This window comes from Cyclospora cayetanensis, unplaced genomic scaffold, assembly GCF_002999335.1.
Source record: "Cyclospora cayetanensis isolate NF1_C8 unplaced genomic scaffold, CcayRef3 CcayRef3_contig_176, whole genome shotgun sequence".
NCBI lineage: Eukaryota > Apicomplexa > Conoidasida > Eucoccidiorida > Eimeriidae > Cyclospora > Cyclospora cayetanensis.
The window spans coordinates 14,718-34,605 of record NW_020312121.1 but is presented as its reverse complement, the minus strand read 5'-3'; the positions used below and the strand labels follow the sequence as shown (position 1 = coordinate 34,605).

The following is a 19,888-nucleotide window of genomic DNA, read 5'->3' as shown; positions in this document are numbered from 1 at the left end:
CTCCACTTCCGAACTACTACAAAGCGTCCTCGAGAAAGCAAGGCTCATCTAGCCGACAGGCAGACAACGCGGCCTCACAGTCGCAGCATGTAGATACTGCAGCATCCGCGCAGCGATAGTGGCTTGGATGTCGCTCAAAGGCACTTGAGCATCTGCTGATTGAGAGCTGCAGTGCTCTGAGAGCTCTTTTTGGGGGGAACGCTCCTCTATAGGGGAGTTCTCCATTGCATGTTGCCGATCGTGCGATCCTCGCGCACTCTTTTGTTGTTGTTGCTGCTGCTCAGAAGTGTGGGTTTGCTGCTCTTGTTGGGTGTCAGGGTGTCCTTTGCAAGCTGCAGTAAATACTTGCATGAATGCCTCTAAATATTGTGGGGTTTGATTCTGAGACTCCAGAAATGACAGCAGGAGTCCTACTACCGTTGTCGGACTCCCAGGGTGGAAATCAGTTTGCTGCTGATGTTCAAAAAGTGCGGGGGTTTGGTGTTCCTTTTCTTGCTGATGCCGGTAGCCGTAGCACTGTTGCTGTGTGCTCAAGGTGTCTTTTTTATCGTGTGCTGCTGCTGTAGCTGCATCATGAAACTCGAAAAGCGTCTCAGCTAGACGGTACAGAGCCTCAGAAAAGTATCTGAACGGGTTAAAACGACGCAAACGGATCCCCTCAATGCCATTCAATTCCGTCTAACGCAGGTTCACTGCACCAAATTGATACTTCTTTACGTCTGACATAATTCTCACAAGGTGAATGTCCTTCAGAACAGGTTTTGTGACGGAGTTTCAAGCTAGAAGAGGGCTTTGATGGTGCCAAGAGCTCACAAGGTTTGCTCGATACTCCATGTCGTGAGGTGGCGCGGAGGAGATCCCACAGTAACGCGCACCACCTAAGGTAGGACAGAGTAATAAAGAAGATTGCAACTGCATATGGCTTTTTGTCGGACTTCACCCTACTGGGAAGGGGTGGAATAACCCCAAAGGAGTCGAAAAGGCTTAGGCTGGTGGCGCTTCAAGGAAAATGGGAAGGCGACCTAAGGAGAGGGCTCCTTCGCAGGACCCTTTAGAAAACACGGAAGGCTGTTATTCTCCTACTCGTGCTGGCTCGTTTACCCAGGTGCACTGCTACACGGTAAAACAGCAGGGTGAGTTGGGGTAGAAAACTCCTCATCCACTCGGCCTCCCTTACCAGTGCTTCACTTGGACCTCGGCAGAGTTCGCCCCCTTTTACGTCTTCAGAGCATTCCTTTGAAAGGTGCCTCGAGATCAGCGTCGGTACAAAGGCTATGTGGTGCTGGCCTTGCGGCCGGTGCTTGTTGGTTGCCTCCGCAATGCTCTGAAGGAGGTCGGCTGTCTGGGAACAGAGCAGAGAAAGGCCTTGAAGCTGTAGCAGCTGCTCGCGCTGCAGAGGGTGCCCTGTCTCTGCGGCAGAGGAGGATGACACAAGCACCGGAAACTGCAGAAAAAGGCGGAGAACAAGCGCCGTGAGGGCGAACAGGCAGGGAGAACAAGGGTGGGAAGAACAAGAGAGGGAGAAACAGCGGAAGGGTAAACACGTGGGTGGGCAAAGAGAGGAGTCAGTGACAACAGCTAGCGAGACAGAAAGCGAAACTATCAAACTGACGGAAGAGAGACAGGTGGCTGAAGGGTCTCGCCAGTCGGATGGCTAGGGCTTTCTCAGAGCGCAGGCTCTGTCGCAAAAAATCCTGGAGCAGCTGTGGGTGCAATGGAAATCGACGGAGAAAGGCCCTCTGCGGGAAACAACGCAGAAAAGGAGGCAACCAGCAGAACGTCTGCATGCGGCCCCGCAAGTCTGTAAGGGCAGGCGCAGGGGTATGCACATAGAAAGGGATTGATAAGGTGGTTTTCACGGCGGGGAGTGAAGGGGGATTCGAGCAAGCAGAACATATCCACACAGAGTAACATACACCCACAGAAAGAGTTCGGCACCGGCTGTGCGTAGACGAACGGACAGGTGGGAGTAGATGAAATAAAAAATGCGAGGATGAGGACTCTGGCGTGATCAGGCAGGAAAAAGGATAAGCAGACAGAAGGAGGTTCGATTTTCCAAGGCAATACCATCAGGGAAGTATACATGATCGCTCTACGCTGTGATCGCGTGAGCCCTCGTGCTGCGGCCGCTGCGATGTCTCTTTCTTCTTTGCTTTTCTCGAACAAACGGATAACCAGGACATGAGGCCGGAGCAGCAACACAAGCGCCTCCCCATGCAGCAAGTCAACAGACTCCCAGCATTGTAGACAACGCAACATCCAACCCTCAGGTCCCCAGAGACTGCTTTCACCCAGTTCTTCACAGGCATTCTCGAGCGCCTCGGCACATTTTTTTCCAGGAGCGTCTAGCGCTTTAACCTTCTCCTTCGACAGCGGCTGCAGCTGCTGCTGCGTGTCTTGCGGAACGCATCTTGCAGACGCCCTTCGTGCTTGCTCGGCGTTCACGCTTAGCTCCTTGCGAGGACCTCCAGCTTCGGGTGTGAATGGCGAAGCCACCAAAACACCGAAACGAGGGGGCCCTAAGGTTGCCTCTGCTGCTGCTGCTGCTGTGGCTGCAGTTACAGCGCTCTCTACGCCCGCAGCCGCAGCAGCAGCAACTCCAGCAGGTGCTGCGACACCACCAAAGAGGCAAGTGGCTGTGACTGAGGGCTGCGGATGCGCCTTGGTACCGTGTCTGTGAGCGTGAAGCGACAGCAAGATGACGGGGAGGCCTGGGCTTTTAACCCCTATCTGACAAAAGTCCTTCTCTGCCCCCACAAACATGTGCGACTGATGCGAAACCTCAAAGTGGACAGGGGGATCTCTGGAGCCTCTTCTGCCAACGGGCACGCGCAGACTCTTCACGGCCGTGGGAATGCAATAGAAGATAGAGGGGCTTCCCAGCTGTAGCAGTAACAAGAGCCAGAACAGGACCTTACAGGTCTCCACTTTCTCGACACATGATAGGAATGGAGGCGCAGGCGTGCAACCGATGACACGTAAAAACACCAGATTCGCTGCACAGAGTTCGAGGATGATTGCCGCAGCCTCCAGGCATTAGCATGGCTTGCACCAGTCTCTGTACCCCCCTGGGGGTTTTTGTGCCGAGTGTGTGCAAGCACTGAAGCATACCCCGCTAATGACTTCAAGATGGAAGTTAGGTTTTTGAAACGTCAGTTTGCGGCCTCCTGAGGGTCCAGCAAAGACGTCTGCAGGACAGCTAGTTCTCCTGCTTGCTACCGTGTCATTGCTGCAGCAGAGGTTGCCTTTGCTGCAGGCATATCGGGATTGGCTACTGCCTTCAGGCTTCTCGCCAAAGGAATACTGCCCTGGAGGCGCCGCAAGGTCGAGGCCTTTTAGGGCCTGAAATAAACGTCTCAAAGCCGCTGTTCTGCCTGCAGCTGATGGGGCTATCAAGAAAGCAGCGCATCTAGACAGCTGCAGCAGCTGATTCACGGCATCGAGGGGTGCTGCTAGGCCTTCTAAGATGCCTTTGCAGCTGTTTTCGTGGTTCTGGTCTTGCTGCTCTACAGAGGGAGTTTCGAGTGGTTCCATTGTATTTTCTGGCTCTGCAGAGTTCCTCTGTGGGGGCGTTGCCAAGGGGCTTTTAGACAGCCGAGAACATGAGGGGTTGCCTCCAGAACAGCTTCTGGTCAGCAAGAGCAACGAGGAGATGGACAGTGGGGAGGCCATGGCAGAGGCCGCCCGCAGTCTCTGCAAGGCCTCCGGCTGCAAGTAATACGTAGGCCTTAAGCCAAATAATATAATCTTGAGCTTGAAAATCTGCGGTTTAAAGGGATTTTATCATGAGGGAAGGCACCGCATGCCCCCGTAAACACAAACCCTAAACTTGAGGCTCTAAGAAATAGCGACTGCGCGGCAATCAAGCCTCTACACGCTGAGCCTTTGGAGTTATTTCTCTGTATTGGCCTAGAGCCCACGTGCCTGCCGCTTGCACTTTAGCGCCCCGTGAGCAAACCGAACTCACGTGCAATGCATCTTGTTGCTCTTTGCTCTGGATTCGTTGCTGTATGAAGGCCTCGGTGACAAGAAGACCTACTGCTTGAGCAACGCTCCGGTGGTGCGTTGAAGGCTGCTCAGTCCTTAGAGAAACGCACACCTAGACACAGCAGAGACCTCGTTTTTCTTCCGAATCCCTCATCATACAGACCGTTGAGCCGCCAAGGATGAGGCAGCTTTCCTGGCAGCGGCTAAAAGCCTCTTTGGGGACTGATCGAGGGCAGGGAATGAGCTTACAACTTGCGAGTAAAACAACGGAGCTCCTCTGCAGCCTGCAACGAAAGGAAAGAATCTTCCAGGCTATCCGGGGAGTTGATTCCAGTAACTATCTGCGGCGCATCAGCAGGAGTAGCACGCATACTTCGTGGTACTCTGTGTAGAGCCCAGTGTGCATCCTTCCGGTAATTCCAAGCCATCACCTGCCGTTGCTGGCACCTGAGGCCAAGGATTTGAATCTGGGAGTTTGGGGTATGCGGACTATGGTGTGGGTGGCGAGCTCGAGAAGCATGCGGAGAAGCCATCCGAGTTTGCTCCCGCCGCAAGTTGTTTTCGCTGCAGTTTGCCCTGGTCCTGCAGCACCTGGAAGCTGCATCGACGGCAGCGTCTAAAGTAACGCACAAAACGCAAATGCTTCCAAGATTCAGGATTCTAGCGTCGTAGTGTGAGGCTTTGTGGGGGCTGTGCAAGCTGAAGGGGCAAGGGAGCCCGTACGTCGAGCCAGGACGCGCAAAACGGTGCGGTGTCTCCTGTGGGGTAACCACCCTCCTGGGAGTCTCTTTCCCGCTGCATGGCGCTCGGGAGTAAAGGCATGTGCAGCGCTGTGGGGGGGGCCAAAAGGCAGTAGTAGATGTCGTTATAAGCAACAGCGCCGTTGCTCAGCAGCTGCAGAGAAAGCAGAAGCCCACCCAGCACGGTGCTGCTGCCTGATGCTTTCCTTGCTATGCACTGGGGAGATCTTGCCAACGGTGCAATGCCTTCAGCGAGCAGTCAGGACTTACACGGGCGATGCGCAGAAAATATACATAGTGCGCCCCTTCATGCATTCCGGGGGATCCAAGGGGGCCTCCTGACCCCTCAACACCCCGTAAGTAGCTAAGGTAGTCCAGCAGCGAGCGTGCCTCTTCGAGTGACGCCACCTTGACCTGGAGCGCAGCCCAACAAAGTGCTGAAGTCTCTCTCAGCATCGAGGCATTAGAGGTCTTAGCAGCGCTTGCAAATGCAGGAGTACCTCCAGAGAAAACCACCGGATCAACGCAGGTAATGGAAGGCCGTCAGGGCACAAACCGCTACAGCGGGAGCACCAATTGCGGCACCAAGAGCAGGAAAGCAGTGGAAAGGCCAAGCTTGCCATGTCATGCGGCAGCAGTAAGCCAAGAGTTGGATGCATTAGCAGCTGCATATTGTTGTCGTGCTCGGTTACTCCCACAGCAGCGAAACTGTTCAGGGCAGCGGCAGCACTGCGAAGGCGGCAGCACGCCTTCGCGTTGCAGGGAGTTTTGCGTGAAAAGCATCGAAAGACGGCAAAACAGCACTGGCAGCAACCTCGGGGTTCGTGGTATGCGCTTTCCCAAGGTAGGCTGCTAAAACTCGGCCCCTCAGATATGAGGCTGCAAGCCTCCGCAGCGCATCCCTCGAGAGCAGTCTCTTCCTCCCTCGAGACTGAATCCTCATAAAGAGCTCCCAGGGCATCGGAAGAAGCGTTTCTGGGTGCTGGAGACGCTGCCACAGTGTCAGTATTTTGCTGCTGCTGGTGAAGCAAAGCTTGTTCGTGGGCTTGTTGGTTTTGTTGTTGCCACATCGTTGGAAGGGCGAGGAGGTTCCTGGAAAACACCCACACGAAAATTCCAGATTTCGAAGCTCAAGCATGCGTCCTAGACGCACTCAGAACGCGCAGTAACATGCGGAATAGGAGATACTCAAGTGCTTAGTTCCAGTGCGCAAGGTGTAGGGTCTGAGGACACCTGATTTTCTTGTTGTAGATCTTTAAACTGCCGATCGAGACTCCTAGAAGGTGGTAGTCCTCCTCCAAAGCCTTCAAGCCACTGGGGGTTGCTCGCGGAAGCTCCTGTCCTTCCTCATGGTTCCTAGGGCTCTCGAGGCCTTTGGGAGGTACCTCTACGTCTTTAGCTGCTAGACCGCGCACCGCTTCCTCAGAGCTAACGTTGCTATCTTTGCCGACGCCACTGTTGCTTTTATCGCCACTGCTGATTTTCCAGTCCGTGCTTTTGCGGATGCCACTGCGACAGGAGAGGGCTTTCGACTTGGGGGGCAGGATTTCGGCGAGGCAAGCCAGCAGGGCGGCATGCGCAGGTGCTTCCTCTGAGGCACATCAGCAGACACAGGCTTGCTATAGCAACGAGTGCTGCGTTTGATGCTATAGAAGACATGCGGACCCAATTGATACGAAGAGAGGGCAAGCCTGCATCAGCAAGCGCTAGAAGTGTTAGACTCCTGCTGACATCGGCGGACGACGCCATCATGCCGGCTTTCCCAAAGCTAAGCACGCCAACAACAGCAGCAGCAGCAGGAGGATTACTGCTGTTGGAGCACACCTCCGCCCCCGTCGAGGAGTGTTCCTTCCGTCAGCGCAGCAGCAGACATAAATTCCACGACACAAAGAGACCCTGAAGCCTTCTTCACGTGAGACTGCAGGGCCGCATGCAGCGCAGACGCTACAGGCAGCTGAGAAGGCGTGCTGCTTTTGCCGTCCTCGTTGTGGCTGCCCTTGTTCTTGCCAATGGCTGCGCTGCATAGATTAGGGGCGTCCTCGTCGTTGCTGCTTTCTTGCCTTTGCGGGGGCTGATGGGCACACCGCTGCCACCCCTCTGGCTGTTGCTCTCGAGGGGACTTTGGAGGGGCTTCCAAGTGCGGTGATGGATGCGCAGACACAATGCGCAGCCACTGGGGAACCAGCTGCAAAACTAGCCGGCGTAAGAAGCCTTCGGAGGAGGCAAACGGTTCCTTTTCTTCGGGGGTGACGGCAGACATCAATGGAAGGCATCCGGCTACACGGAATTAGAGCAGCACATGCAGCAACATGCATGTGCACTTGAGATGGTGTCTTTTTACACGCGCAGCAAGTGCACGGAGGGGAGTTTCACCGACAGAGACAGGCAGAACGCTATAGCACACAGCCACACAACGTTTTTCATTACATCAAAAGGAAAAGCAGCACGCAAATGAGAAAAATTAAAAGTCTGAGTGCTGGGAACGCAAATACGTCGTCGGAACAGGTAGAGCAGCAGCTTACGCTGGCAAAAAAGTTTATCTACCGAGAAAGTAAGATGCAACCTGCGCTGTGTTTGCTGCTCCCAAGCCTCGTGTGCTTTTCCTGCTGGTGCTTCTAGTGCAGCTGCTGCTGGTGAGGATACTGCCAGGGGTTTGGCTGTCTCGACGACGAAGCAGAGACTCGAGACTCCTGTAAAAAAGAGAGATACAACGCGATCTGACGCAGCAGCGGCTGCTTTTGCAGCTGCAGCACACTGATCATCAAGGGCCTCAACGGGGTGCTCCGTCCTGCGGTTGTAGTCTGCTGCTGCTCTCGCTGCCGCTGCTGCATGAGAAATGAGCAGCGGCAGCCACTGAGCGGTTATAAGATCTGCTGACTGAGGGGCAAAGTGCGGGGCATGAAATGCACGGGCAGCAGGATCTGCCCCCCGTGCTGAATGCTGAGTTCTGGAAGACGCAGCAGCGCCAGGCGTTTGTAGTTGCTGTTGTTCTTGCGGTTGCTGATGCAGTTCGTGCCGTGGCCGGAACTGTTGTTGCATCTTTTTTGGCATGACAGTCGCTCCTCCCTCACGCCTGCGGACGCTCCCCGAGGCAGCGATTCCTCCGAAAGCGGTAGGCCCTCCATCTAGGAAATGCAGCACCCTGGAGTGTTGCTGTTGTCGGAAGAATGATTTCACACGTTCGGCAAATGTGGTCTGCAAGGCCCTTTGCAGCGCCCCTGGATGACTGGGGTGTTTAGGGGCCCCTAAAGGGCCGACGTGTTGTTGTTGAGTGCCTGCTGTGGTGCCTGCGGGTGGGTGTCCTGCACTGGTTGTTTCGGCCGTCGCTGTGGTTGAATGGGAGATTGCCGCTGTTGGTTTCCCCCCAGTCATCCGTGATATTGACTCTGCTGAGCTAAAGGAGGACTGCTGTGCTGTTGTTTCGCCAGGGTGATCTCTTGAGCTCCCCATGTGCTGCTGTGGCGGTTTCACTGCTGTAACGTGCGGGCCATGCTGGCTTGTTTCAGTCTCCAGCTGGCCCATGAACTTGGGGCTTCCCAAGGCATCCAAGGTGCGAAGCGCACCATCGAAAACCCTCAGAAGAATGACAGAGGCGACAGCTTGTGCGACTTGTCGTCTTTCGGCCTTGGAACCTCCACAGAGACTTACAGGAGGTTGTCGTGCCTGCGCAGGTGGCTGCCGAATCTGAGCAGGAAGAAGCACCGACCAAGTTTGGATGCCGTGATGTTGCGCATAATGTGTGCCTTAAACAGTGCACCTCTTATCATGAGCCCTAGCTCGCCAACTCTGAAATCATTAGGCAAATGCAGCGCGCGGGATACGCGAGCTGCCTCCTACTACAAAGTTCACAGCACGTAGCAACAAGGCCATCCAGCTTACCCAGACCCAGAGTTCGCAGGACGGATTGGCCATTTTCAGAGATTGCCGCGTTGCAATCCATAAAGCGGAGCCACTAACGTGTCGTATTGGGATCTGGACAGACCATCATTCATGCGCCGAAACACCCGATATCCAAAGCGTCAGGGGAAATAAGCCTGTTCTTCGATATCAATTCCCCGATAATATGTGCAGCGTTTACTGTTTGCAGCTTTTGCAAGTCCATGGCTCTGGTCTCACGGCCTCGGGAAAATTGCATAAGGCGCACAGTCGCGCAGTCGATCCCAGGCCGAAAACTGCTTCATGGTCTTATCGACCTAACACTCTAGGCTTTACGCTCTACGCCCTAAGCTTTAGCCCCTCTGAATGCTCTCCTCAAGCCACTGTGCGTCTCTTTGTGTCAAACGGAATGACTAAAAGGCAGCAAGTTTCAAAGAAGAACCCGATGGGCTCCCCGGAGTGCAGCAGGTGACCTCGGTGGCTCATGCCGTCAACAGCAAACCAACATGCCAAAACTCTGTTTACTGCGTCACTAATCATCTGAGCCTGAATTCTAACTGCGCGTAGGATCCTTTAAAGACAGGCCTTTGCCAATATGCGCTACCCCCCAGCAGCCGGCGTCGGCGGGGCCCCCCGTCAGAGCAGCTACAAGATACCGCTGTTGAGCTTATTGTAGAGGCAAATTCCAATGAAGCTAAAATCATAGAGCAACTCCAATAACGCAAGTCTCAGCTGAATAATCAAGCGCCGCGTAAAGCATGTTCGACTTGATTTCGAATATGCTAAGTACCGGCGGTTGTCTAAATCCTGAACCCCCTCAAAGCCGATATGCCATACCTTGTACCGTGGCCACTTAGTCTCTAACATAGAACTCGAAGGCAATAATTGGCTTTCGAAAGAAGTTGACGACACGAAAAGGCTAGGTAGAGGATTGGCGTAGGCGGTTTGGACTTCGTGCTTGGCTGTAGGGTTAGGCGGGCAGTGCACCAAATGTAGCGCGATGACGATATCTTCTCCAGGCATTCACCCACAGTCTTCTGATGCTTCCTCTCCTGCCGGCTCCATCAGTCTCTTCCTGTTCTTGCTCTGTTTCAGCGTGGTTCCTGCCCCCGTTCCTCTAGAGCCTATGGGCAATTCTCCTCCCTCCCCGCCAGTTCCCTCTAAAATACACGCTCTCCCTACAGTTTCAGCTCTCCCTATTCGCCCTACTCTAATGCATGTGCCTCTACCGTAAGAGCCGCCGCCGCTGCTTCCCTTCCCCTCCCTTCCCAGTTATATGGCGAAGTCGCATGGACTCCCCAGGCCCTCCTGCCTCTTGCCCACTCTTCCTGTTTCTCTCCTACGTTCCTCACCTCCTCGGGCTGCCCTCCGTATCTGCACTTCTCCTCCCCTACGAACCTGACACCCCTTTCCATTCCCCCCTACCTCTTCCTCTGCGTCCCCCTGCCTCCTAAACTACCCCCGTCTGCTGCTCGGCCTGCCATGTCACGGGAAGTCCAAACAAAGCATGGCCACCAGGGGATGCCTTCATAAGGCCCCAAATAGAAACACCAGAACCAGAACACGTCGCGAGCAACTCCTACGCAGGAATTGCGGGTACTATGGCTTGTTGTACTACCGCTAACGCCTGTTGCGCAGCAGCATAGACTTAGGGCGTACAGCAGCGATTTACGGCTGCTCACAGAATCTGCATGACAACAGAAGCAGCAGCAAAAGCGACGAGGGCCACGAGTAGAGCCCTAGAGAACTCGATGTGGTGTTTTCTGAGCCACGGATTTCGAAACACCTGAACCTGTGGCAGGCGAGGCGCCCCTCCTGGGAACTCCTCCTCCACTGGCGATGGCTCAGCATACGTCACCTGCAGCAGAAGTAGGCAGGCGATAATTGAAGCACATGCATGAGGAGGTCAGTAGTTCTCACAGTAAGGCAGCTCGTCTCTGCTGCCGAAATGCATACCTAGAGAGCGAGCTTCTAGACTGCACGATATATATATATATACATATATACATATGTATCTGCACATGCCCATCGCGTCTCGTTCCCTCTTCTCTGTTCCTCCTCTCTGTCTGCCGCAGTCCACCACATGGGGCCCAATGAGCCTCTTTACGGGTGCGGTGTCTGTTTCGCGTGCTGTACTTCTTGCTAGCAAGTGTGGCTAGCCACGAGGACGGCCCGGCTAGCCCCTTTGGGTGTGCGTTGCAGCTAGCGTTTTTGTGAGCGGGTGGTATACGCGGCTAGCCAACCCTCCTCTCTGGAAGGGCAGTTCCTACCTACCTGGATAGTGGGGAGGGCTTCCATCGGGTGAGAGTCTCCGTGGTCAATGTCTCTGTACGCGAATGCGGCTTCTGCCGAATCTCCTGGCTCGGGTGATGCTGCCGCTGGTGCTGGCGCAGCTGGGGGGCAGGATGCTCCTGGTTGGCCTTTCTTCGGGAGGTATGCGGCTGTCTTGAGCTTGCGTCTTCCATGAGCAAGGCGGCCATTCTGATGGCGCTGCCTCTGCTGCGGATCCGTGACACTGCTGCTGCTGTTGCGGGGAGAGAAAGGAGAAAGAGAGGGGGGCTTCTTGAAGCGGTGCTGCGGCAGCTTCTGCTCTGCAGCGACAGGAGTTGCTGGGGGTGAGGAAGATGCAGACACGGCGGCTCTACTCAGCTCGTTCCACGCCACTTGGCCTGGAGCGGCAGGCGCACGCGTGTGCGAGAGCAGCAGTTCTGCTGCTTTTGTAATGGTTGTTGGCGAGTCGGGAACGCGATGAGCAGCACTTCTTTCTTCTGACTGGCGGGCAGTAGGGGCGGCCTCCTTCCAACCAGTCCTCGAACCCAAGACTGGCAGCAGGTGTTCTTCTGCTGTCTCCTGCTGCTGCTCGGCATCTTCTTGTATCTCCTGAAAATGAATGACGGGGGAGGCGTTGGGCGTGCCGCTCTCTGAGACAGCGGAAGGACTCAAGACTCCATTGCAGGGGTTGCTCAGACAAGTGCTGTGCGCCAGCTTCTCGGCCGGAGTACTACTCGCTCGCAAGTCTTCTACCTTCGGCGATGATTGGGCTTTTTCAAAGCAGCTGTGTCGCCGTGCTCGCTGCTGCTCTTGCGCCTGCTGGTGAGCGAAACTCGGCAGTACACCCCATGAAGGACTTGTAGTCGTCTCGATTCCGGCAGGCGCTGCAGCAACAACAACAACGAGGCCCTACGTCTTCATTGTCTCTGCCGTGTGGGAATAGGGCTGTCGAGCTTCCGCATGCATGGGTTGAGAGAGAGAGAGAAGAAAGAGAGAGAAGAAAGAGAGAGAAGAAAGAGAGAGAAGAAAGAGAGAGAAGAAAGAGAGAGAGAAGAAAGAGAGAGAGAAGAAAGAGAGAGAGAAGAAAGAGAGAGAAGAAAGAGAGAGAAGAAAGAGAGAGAGAAGAAAGAGAGAGAAGAAAGAGAGAGAAGAAAGAGAGAGGAAGAGAAGGACGGATAAGAGGGAGAGAGAAAGAGAGAGAGAGACAGACAGACAGACAGAGACAATGAGGGGAAAGAGAGGGGGAAAACGGGAGAGCGAAAGAGGAAGAAGAGAGGCAGTGGGTATATATACACTTTATATATATATATATGTATGCGGAAGGCATGCCTTAGTACCCCAAGCCCCTTGGGAAATGTCGCGCTTTGCCCCATAATATGACGAGGCTCACAAGTGGAAAGCCGGCTAAGCGGATGCAGCATGAAGCTGCCGATGTTTCTCAGCGTCTCGGAATGTCGTAAGCGAGGCAGCAGCCCTTCCGGCAGGTGCTGCATCACAAAACACGTTCCCCGCAACCATCGGGAGCCTTGAAATGAAAGTGCTAAGAAAGGGGGAAGAATTGAATCGAGGGGCAAGCGTTCAAAAAAACTCACGAGATAACTCCATGAATTTCCTCTCTCCAGGGGCTGTCTGAGGCCTTTGCTGCTTCTGGTGGCAGCAGCAGCTGCTTTCGCTGCTTGCTGCAGCAGCAGATACACCTGCACGTCATTTCCGACATGCTGTGCCTCTTTGATCTGCCGCAGCAGCAGCGTGGCTGCTTCGACTTCGTCCACAGCAGCAGCGGCTCCTCTCTCTGCAGAGGTTGCATCTGCATTCAAACTGCTGTTGCTGCGCATCCGTCGGACTAAGTCGGTGCCTCTCCTGCCTAGCCCAAGAGACAGTTCACTCGAATCGACTTCCAGCAGTTTTCTCCCTTTGTGGAGGTGCCCACCAAGAGAAGGCCCCACAGATCCCCCGGCAGGCGCAGACAGTCGGGGGAAGAACTGCGAACTGCTGCTGCTGCTGCTGCGGGGATATGTATTAGAATGCATCCAGAAACTGTCAAAGGGAATACTCCCGCTGCGGAGCATGCCGCTACTACTGCTACTACTGCTACTACTACTGCTGCTGCGCTGAAGAAGGTCCTTAGTCAAGGTGCCATCCTCGCCGCCATCATCGGCGGCGTTGCTTGCAGACACGTCTCTCACGTGCACGCCTTCAACCGACTTATAAAAAGGATGCGCTCTGCTGATTTCCTCGGCCGTCGAAGAACGCAAACTTCTCGCTTCGACGCTGAGAGGATCCCCCCTCAGCGGAAACTCAGCGCCGTTGGCTGCTGCATGTTCTTCTCCCCGCTCAAGGGGGCCTGTCATAGGCTTGGGATGGCGCAGACGCCGCGATTCTGGGGGAGGCGAAGTGCTGAGAAGGGAGGGGAGATCCGCGAGCCAGACATTTCGATCAATCTTATCCGCTTGCCGCAGCAGCAAATCTGGCAAATGTTTCTGGACTGCGAGCGAAGCGGCAACATCGTCTAAATCTGTGGTAAGATCGGCAACTTCGGACTCGTTGACGGTGTCTTCGTCGCTTTTCTCAGGTTCTACAATGCGCCAAAGCGGCGGCTCATGAGAGGGCTCGCGCAGATGCTCTGGCTGCTGCTGTTTCCAGTGCTGAAAGTGTTGCAGCGGAGACAAGGGAGGCGAGGGGAAACAAGCCGACGGAAAAAAGTCCCCTGCAGCCGAGCCGCTACGCAGCAGGCCTAGGCTGTCACTATGCAGAAGGCGGTGCTGCAAAGAACTACCAGCGGATACATCGCCAGCTGCTGCTGCGGCTCCCAACTCGGCTGCCAAGAGTGTCTGTTGCTCCGGAGTGTGCAGTGTGGAGTCCGCATGGTACGACTGCTTTCTTCCGAGTATTCGACTGAAGGCTGAAACACCACCACAGAGCCGGAAGAAACAGACATACCACGAGACAGACAGACAAACAGACATACCACGAGACAAAACACATGCACATGCAGTTGTGCCTCCTTTTCCACGCGCACTCATTTCCCGGAGCGTAAGCAAGCAACAAAAAGCAAGCATCCACCCCTCCAAAAGCGGCATGCTCGGGAACAGAACCAGCGGCTGCGAGACATTTTTACTGCACCAGAGCAATAACAACAACAACCCCACTTTTGCTAAGGCCTGGCTCCTGGAGCTGCAAGGCAGCCGCAGCGATGGCCGTTGTCGCTGCTTCCTGCTGCGTAAGTTTCTGCCGCTGCTCGCTTGCAGGCGTGCTGTACGTGTGGTGCTCCGCAGCTGCTGCCGCCGAGGGTTGCAGCAACAAATGCAGCAACTGCGGATCAGCCTCCCGTGCAACACTTTCGTCCTTAAACTTGGCTTGCAGCCACTGCAGTAGAGACAGCCGGACTGCGTCGGGGTCTCGCAATTCCTGACCGCATGCACCGTCAGACATGCGCAAACGTTAATCTTACGCAAAACACACCCCTGTAGTCGAGCGCCAGCCTCCCTTGAGCAGCGCAACTCCTTCGAAAAAGCCACTTTGCAAAAACAACATCGCACTGCCAAAGCCGGCCTTACTCCTTGCACGTTATGCCGGATATTCGGGCTGAAGATAACCACTTGCTTCTCCCCTGCTGCAGCTGCATGCATTCAAACAGCAGCAGCAGCAGCACCATCACCCCCTCCTTCTCGCCTGCAGCCCTATATGCATATATGTTCACATTTATATATTCATGCGACCCCTATGCAGTCCTAGCTTCTTGTGCTTCGTGACCACTGGGCACTAATTCTTCTAAAGCCCCTAGCGACTCCTGCCTCTTACGTCAACGCCTACAGAGCGTGAGGCTCAGCTGCGTGAAAAAAAGCGAAAATGCTGGAAAACAAAATTTTAAGCCTACCGGGATCCTCGCATGGGAGCTTCTGACACGCTCGCAGATAAATGGCAAACGGCGCGACAAAATTGCAAACCAACGAGAAGAATAAGGAAGTCCATGTTAGAACACCTGCGTGATGGCAGCAGTGAAAGACGCCGCTTCTCGTCAATGAAAAGCACCTCAAGAACGAACTTATCTTCGAAGCGACACCCCGCAAGAACCAGCCAACCCCTTGACATGCGTATTTCAAGGAAGCGCCAGAACTACGGAAGTGCGTGGCCAAAAAACGACTCCACACACATGCTGCGCTCTAGAGGAGGACGTGTCAAGTGCTGTGCGACGCCGCATTCTTCGAAACATCTCATAGAGGGGGGGCGGGAGGGGGGCAAGTTGCGCTCCCTACCTGCGGTGGACTGCGCATTCATTAGAGTCCACGACGAAAGAAATGGCGCAACAGCTCCAATCCAGAAGGCCTGACGCTTCCCACAAACTCCGCTGTTCACTAAATTGTACCGCGTTGCAATGCAGTACACCAAAATTCCTACGTTGCATGCACAGGAAGACAAGAACCACAGACTTTCCTTCAACTGGGGGACTCATCATTCTTGGGTTGAACCCCACCATGCATGCCCTGCCGCCTATGATGACGAGGCGGCAGCTCTCAACGCGCAAACAAACACAAACACAAACAAACAAACACAAACATACACAAATATACAGACACAAACATACAGACACAAACACACACACAAACACAAACAAACACACACACAAACACGAACAAACACAAACATACAAACACACACATACGAACACAAACACACAAACACAAACACAAACACACAAACACACACATACACACACAAAAACATACACACAAACAAACACAAACAGACACAGACACAAACAAACAAACACACACATGCAAACACAAACAGACACAAACAAACAAACACACACATACAAACACATACACACACAAAAACATACACACAAACAAACACACAAACACAAACAAACACACAAACACATACAAACACACGAACACACACATACATACACATACAAACACACGCATATGCACACAAACACATACACACACACAAACACGAACAAACACACAGATACAAACACATACACACATACAGACACATGCATGCAAGTCTCAGAAAACCCAGGCTTACCAGGAAGGATGGTGAAGAGATCAAAGGCGAAAATCGCTATCTGAGCGAAGAGGGGAGTGTCGCTTGAAAGAAGCATCTCCTGAGTGCAAAGAGGGGTCCCCCGACCACACCGGGGCACACATACACACACACACACAATCCACTGTACCTTCACGGCTCAAATCTTTTACTGAGACAAAAGCACATCTTAAGAACCTTCCTCTCTTGCTCTCTCTCGCTATCTCTTTGTATGTATTGTGTCGCATACCGCGCATCCGCGCTTGCACAAACAACTGCAGTGTGGCTTTTTGCGTCTGCTGCAGCGTGGTCTTTAGCTCTTAGAAAAGCCTGGAAAAAGCTACTCACCTGCAGAATATTATCCGACGCTACAGCGGGGTATGCGGCGGCTAGAACAAGCCCGAATAAGAAGTAGGTAACGCCACAGAAGGTTGTGCTTGTCCATACAGCCCTTTCAATCTGCGCGAAAGCCGTCCACACCAGCCTTGAGATCTCCTAGAGAGAAGCACCTTCCACAACACCCCAGCCCCTGAAGCTTAGCTCCTCCGTCGTGAATGCGTCATCGGAAAGATGCAGCATGGCCAAGACTTGAAAAAGATACTCTGAGCACAAGATATGCTCCGCTGTCTGCACATTACGGGTTGCTTGGAGGGGGGAAAGGGGTGGGCAAAGCAGCGAAATCGCGAAACAGTGTGCTGGATGGGTATGAAGCCTTAGGATGCCTGCGGGGTGTGAAGTCGCAGTTTGTTCGAACCTGCACATCGAGCTTCATTTCGTTTGCCCAGCAAGGAATAACAGTCACATAGGAGTAGCTAGCGATGAAGGTGGAGAGGACCTGCACAAGATTTTGTGTTCCCCACAAGGAGGGCAAAGAAGGAGGCGCTGATTGCAGGCCTTCTTGATACTCCTCTCTGCCCGTCTCCTGTGAGCTGTTGGTTCTCGAATGGTTCTCCATTGACGCGTCTTCTTTATCTGTGTCACGAGGAAGCAGCTTCCTCTGGCTGCCTTCGCTGTCGTGCTTGCTGCGCATGCCATGCTCGTTCCCCTCGCTCCCGACGCTGCTACTGCCGTTGGCGCGGCTGCTCTCTCGCGTACTGCTTTTGCTACGACTTGCTGCAAAGCCACCCTTCCGTAAAAGCGGGTGCAGCACGCCTGCCTGGCTGTTGTTTGGAACGCTTGACACCATCTCTTGTTGCGACAGAAACGCCTTGGTGTCTTGGTATACGAGAGACTCCACAACATCATCCCATGGCTTGGCAAAAGAGGCAGCTGTGCTCGATGCCTCTGCTGCTGCTGCCTCTGCTGCTGCTGCCTCTGCTGCTGCTGCCTCTGCTGCTTCTGCAGAGGGGTGTCTGTACAGCGCACTTGGCAGAGTCGACGCAATCGCTGAGACTGCTGCACCGGCAGCGAGGCCGTGCGGGAGAATTCCAGGAGCTGCAGAAGCTGTCAATTTAACGGCCTGCTGCATCCACCCAACACTGTCTTCTAAAGGAGGTGCAGCAGCAGCAGCAGCAGCAGCAGCAGCAGTGGCAGCAGCAGCAGGGGCGTCTGCCGCATAGGCGATGATCCTGTAACCAGCTGCCGCTGTCATCACGGCAATCGACAGCATGAGGAAGAAAAAAGATGCATATTGGATCGTCATATTCTCTTCCATGCTGCTGCTCGACAGAGGAATGCAGCAGGCAGCACACAGCAAATATCCACAAGTTATGCTGATCTCTGCAGACGCTAAGACTTCTGCTGCTGTCTCGACAGGGCCCCCGCCGGTGCCACACCACGGAAGAGACAATCCAGAAAATGCCGCATATTCGGCCACGTCATAAAATCGTATACGGAACTGAGGATACACTTCAAAGCCTACACACAAATACACATACACAAATACATACACATACACACAAATACACATACACACACACATACGCACATACACATACACACAAATACACATACACACACACATACGCACATACACATACACACAAATACACATACAAAAACACATACATCCTATGCCCCAAAAAACCACAACGCGCCTCAAACAAATGTCACAAACACACGGACACACACAAACAGCCTCTCTCTCTCTCTCGCAGAAGAACCCAAAGATGCCTCTAAACGATTAGGAAATTATACCAGCAGTTTTTCCAAATGTGAAGAGCAACAGCTGGTCGGAAGCTTGGCTAACTACGACAATTGAAATTGCACACATTCCCTGCATAGCGATGTACAGACACAACTGAAGGCACACACACACATACACACACAAGAACACACGGATAAAAAGACGAGATGTATACAGATAGCTTTACCTTTATTTCCTGTTCATTTTTTTCTGAGTTGTCCCTCAAGAACTCGCGTGATTTGGGGGGCTGCTCGTGACGTTTAAGGCGTGTATGAAGGTGGCAGTCTCATTATTTTATGAACACATATGCCGCTGTGCATGCGATAGGATGTCCACTAGAGAGTTTAAGGGTGTACCTGGACAAGGCCAGCCTTGTGCTTTCCCAGGAAATACGATACACATGCCGCGTATTCAATTCGTTTTTGAAAGCAGCTGTTTCCCTGTAGCGCAAAAGCCCTTAAAGACCTGCTGCAAGCATTCATGCGCCTCGCTTGCCACGACAGGGTCTGCCTCGTCTACCAACATTTCACTCTTGGCGTGTGTATGTTGAGGGGGGTGTCAAGCGTCTCTGAGCTGCTTGCAGCACCGGAGGGGGGAGGAAGGGGGCTTCAGAGTGTTGAGGGCACAGAAGAAAACATGTGTGTGCATCTATCTATCAATATGTATATATATATATGAATGTGTATATGTATGCATGTGTGTGTGTATATATACATGAATGTGTACATATATGAATGTGTATATATATGTATATATATATGTATATGAATGTGTATATATATGTATATATATATGTATATGAATGTGTATATATATGTATATATATATGTATATGAATGTGTATATACATGTATATATATATGTATATGAAGATATATATATATATATGTGTATTCGCGTATTTATGGGGTGAGCGGCGAAGCCTTGGGGCTTGCGACTAGGGACCTACGTGGACTAGCTGCATGCATCTTAGCAGCATGAGAGAGGCAATAGCGCTGCTGCAGCAGACGAATATATTTGCTGCTGTAGCTGGCAGCAAGCCGGCGCTCTTGAAAACCAAGGGGACAGCCACAAGGCCTGCAGCGAGCGAAGACGAGAATAGCGCGAAACTTTAGAGTTGCCATGCGTACAGCCCAAACTGTTTCGCGTGTCTTCCCAGCGAGAGAGGGGGTCAGACAAACAGCCAGACAGCGCATGCGTGCGACTGCTGCGTCGCTAGACTTACTTGCTCCGAAAATCTGATTTACAAGGTATACGAATGATCCAAACTCGCCCAAATTCCTCTGACCAAAGAATGAGGGAGGGCGCGAGCGACGTCTGGCCTCTGCGGAGTGAAAATCTCGCCTAAGAACACGCGGCATCCGTTTCACAGCAAGTTGTGGTGGATGGAAAAAATCTTGAATTTAAAGCGCTGGCTTCCACGCCGCCACGTTTTGCACGGAGAGAGAACATTTAAACTCCGCTTTGCTCGTTTTAGGGGAAGCGGGAAGGGCATGAAAGACGAAAAAACGACAGCGTGCAACACCCTGACCTCCCCTCCAAACTACGTCAGGAGCCACATCCCCTCCCAAAGTGTCTGTACAAGGCCTGCTTACCGAACAACAACTAGCGGCTCCTCATCATTTCCAGCGGCTGATGGTGCCCCTGCCTTGCTGCTGCTGCTGTTACTGCAGCCGCGGGCAGAAGCAGGAGCCAAGGGATACACTGAGCTCATTCCCCTGCTGCGGATGCTGCAGCCTGTGTGATGGACCGCAATCCATGTAGCATGAAAAGGGGAGTTCCCCTTGCTTTTGCCGTTCTTCCTGTGCAGCGGACTTGGGTGTTTCTGTGTGTGTGGGTGGGTGGCAGAGAACGT

At 53.3% G+C, this 19,888-nt stretch overlaps 3 protein-coding genes across 3 annotated transcripts; all 3 read right to left on the bottom strand.

Annotated features, from left to right (window-relative positions):
- Positions 1–48: 48 nt before the first annotated feature.
- Positions 49–3,534, bottom strand: LOC34618381. The gene is made up of 6 exons (XM_026337311.1): positions 3,276–3,534; positions 2,068–2,471; positions 1,178–1,390; positions 684–934; positions 346–625; positions 49–204 (listed from the first exon to the last, which is right to left on the bottom strand). Exons 1-6 carry the CDS (start codon positions 3,532–3,534, stop codon positions 49–51), a joined length of 1,563 nt encoding a protein of 520 aa, XP_026193096.1.
- Positions 3,535–6,754: 3,220 nt separating this feature from the next.
- LOC113147280 lies at positions 6,755–9,626 on the bottom strand. The gene is made up of 4 exons (XM_026337310.1): positions 9,441–9,626; positions 7,799–8,390; positions 7,306–7,543; positions 6,755–6,920 (listed from the first exon to the last, which is right to left on the bottom strand). The coding sequence occupies exons 1-4, from the start codon at positions 9,624–9,626 to the stop codon at positions 6,755–6,757; spliced, it is 1,182 nt and encodes a 393-aa protein (XP_026193095.1).
- On the bottom strand, positions 9,627–19,747 carry LOC113147279. Its single transcript, XM_026337309.1, has 17 exons — positions 19,629–19,747; positions 19,259–19,377; positions 18,983–19,110; positions 18,434–18,473; positions 16,663–17,765; positions 16,257–16,367; positions 15,912–15,990; positions 15,131–15,268; positions 14,752–14,856; positions 14,432–14,484; positions 14,024–14,282; positions 13,621–13,776; positions 12,578–13,449; positions 12,236–12,361; positions 11,469–11,783; positions 10,834–11,102; positions 9,627–9,867 (listed from the first exon to the last, which is right to left on the bottom strand). Exons 1-17 carry the CDS (start codon positions 19,745–19,747, stop codon positions 9,627–9,629), a joined length of 4,233 nt encoding a protein of 1,410 aa, XP_026193094.1.
- Positions 19,748–19,888: the final 141 nt, after the last annotated feature.

Coding starts and splice junctions, on each gene's coding strand:
- LOC113147279 (XM_026337309.1), bottom strand. CDS start 19,747: ATGAGCTCAGTGTATCCCTTGGCTCCTGCTTCTGCCCGCGGCTGCAGT. Junction 19,111..19,258: donor AAATCAGATTTTCGGAGCAA/GTAAGTCTAGCG, acceptor CGCTCGCTGCAG/GCCTTGTGGCTGTCCCCTTG. Junction 16,368..16,662: donor AAATGAAGCTCGATGTGCAG/GTTCGAACAAAC, acceptor GCTTTCGCGCAG/ATTGAAAGGGCTGTATGGAC.
- LOC34618381 (XM_026337311.1), bottom strand. CDS start 3,534: ATGGAACCACTCGAAACTCCCTCTGTAGAGCAGCAAGACCAGAACCAC. Junction 935..1,177: donor GAGGTCCAAGTGAAGCACTG/GTAAGGGAGGCC, acceptor AGTAGGGTGAAG/TCCGACAAAAAGCCATATGC. Junction 205..345: donor ATTTAGAGGCATTCATGCAA/GTATTTACTGCA, acceptor TCCCCTATAGAG/GAGCGTTCCCCCCAAAAAGA.
- LOC113147280 (XM_026337310.1), bottom strand. CDS start 9,626: ATGCCTGGAGAAGATATCGTCATCGCGCTACATTTGGTGCACTGCCCG. Junction 8,391..9,440: donor CTAAGTGGCCACGGTACAAG/GTATGGCATATC, acceptor CCACCTGCGCAG/GCACGACAACCTCCTGTAAG. Junction 7,544..7,798: donor CTCGGGGAGCGTCCGCAGGC/GTGAGGGAGGAG, acceptor CAGCAGCGGCAG/CGAGAGCAGCAGCAGACTAC.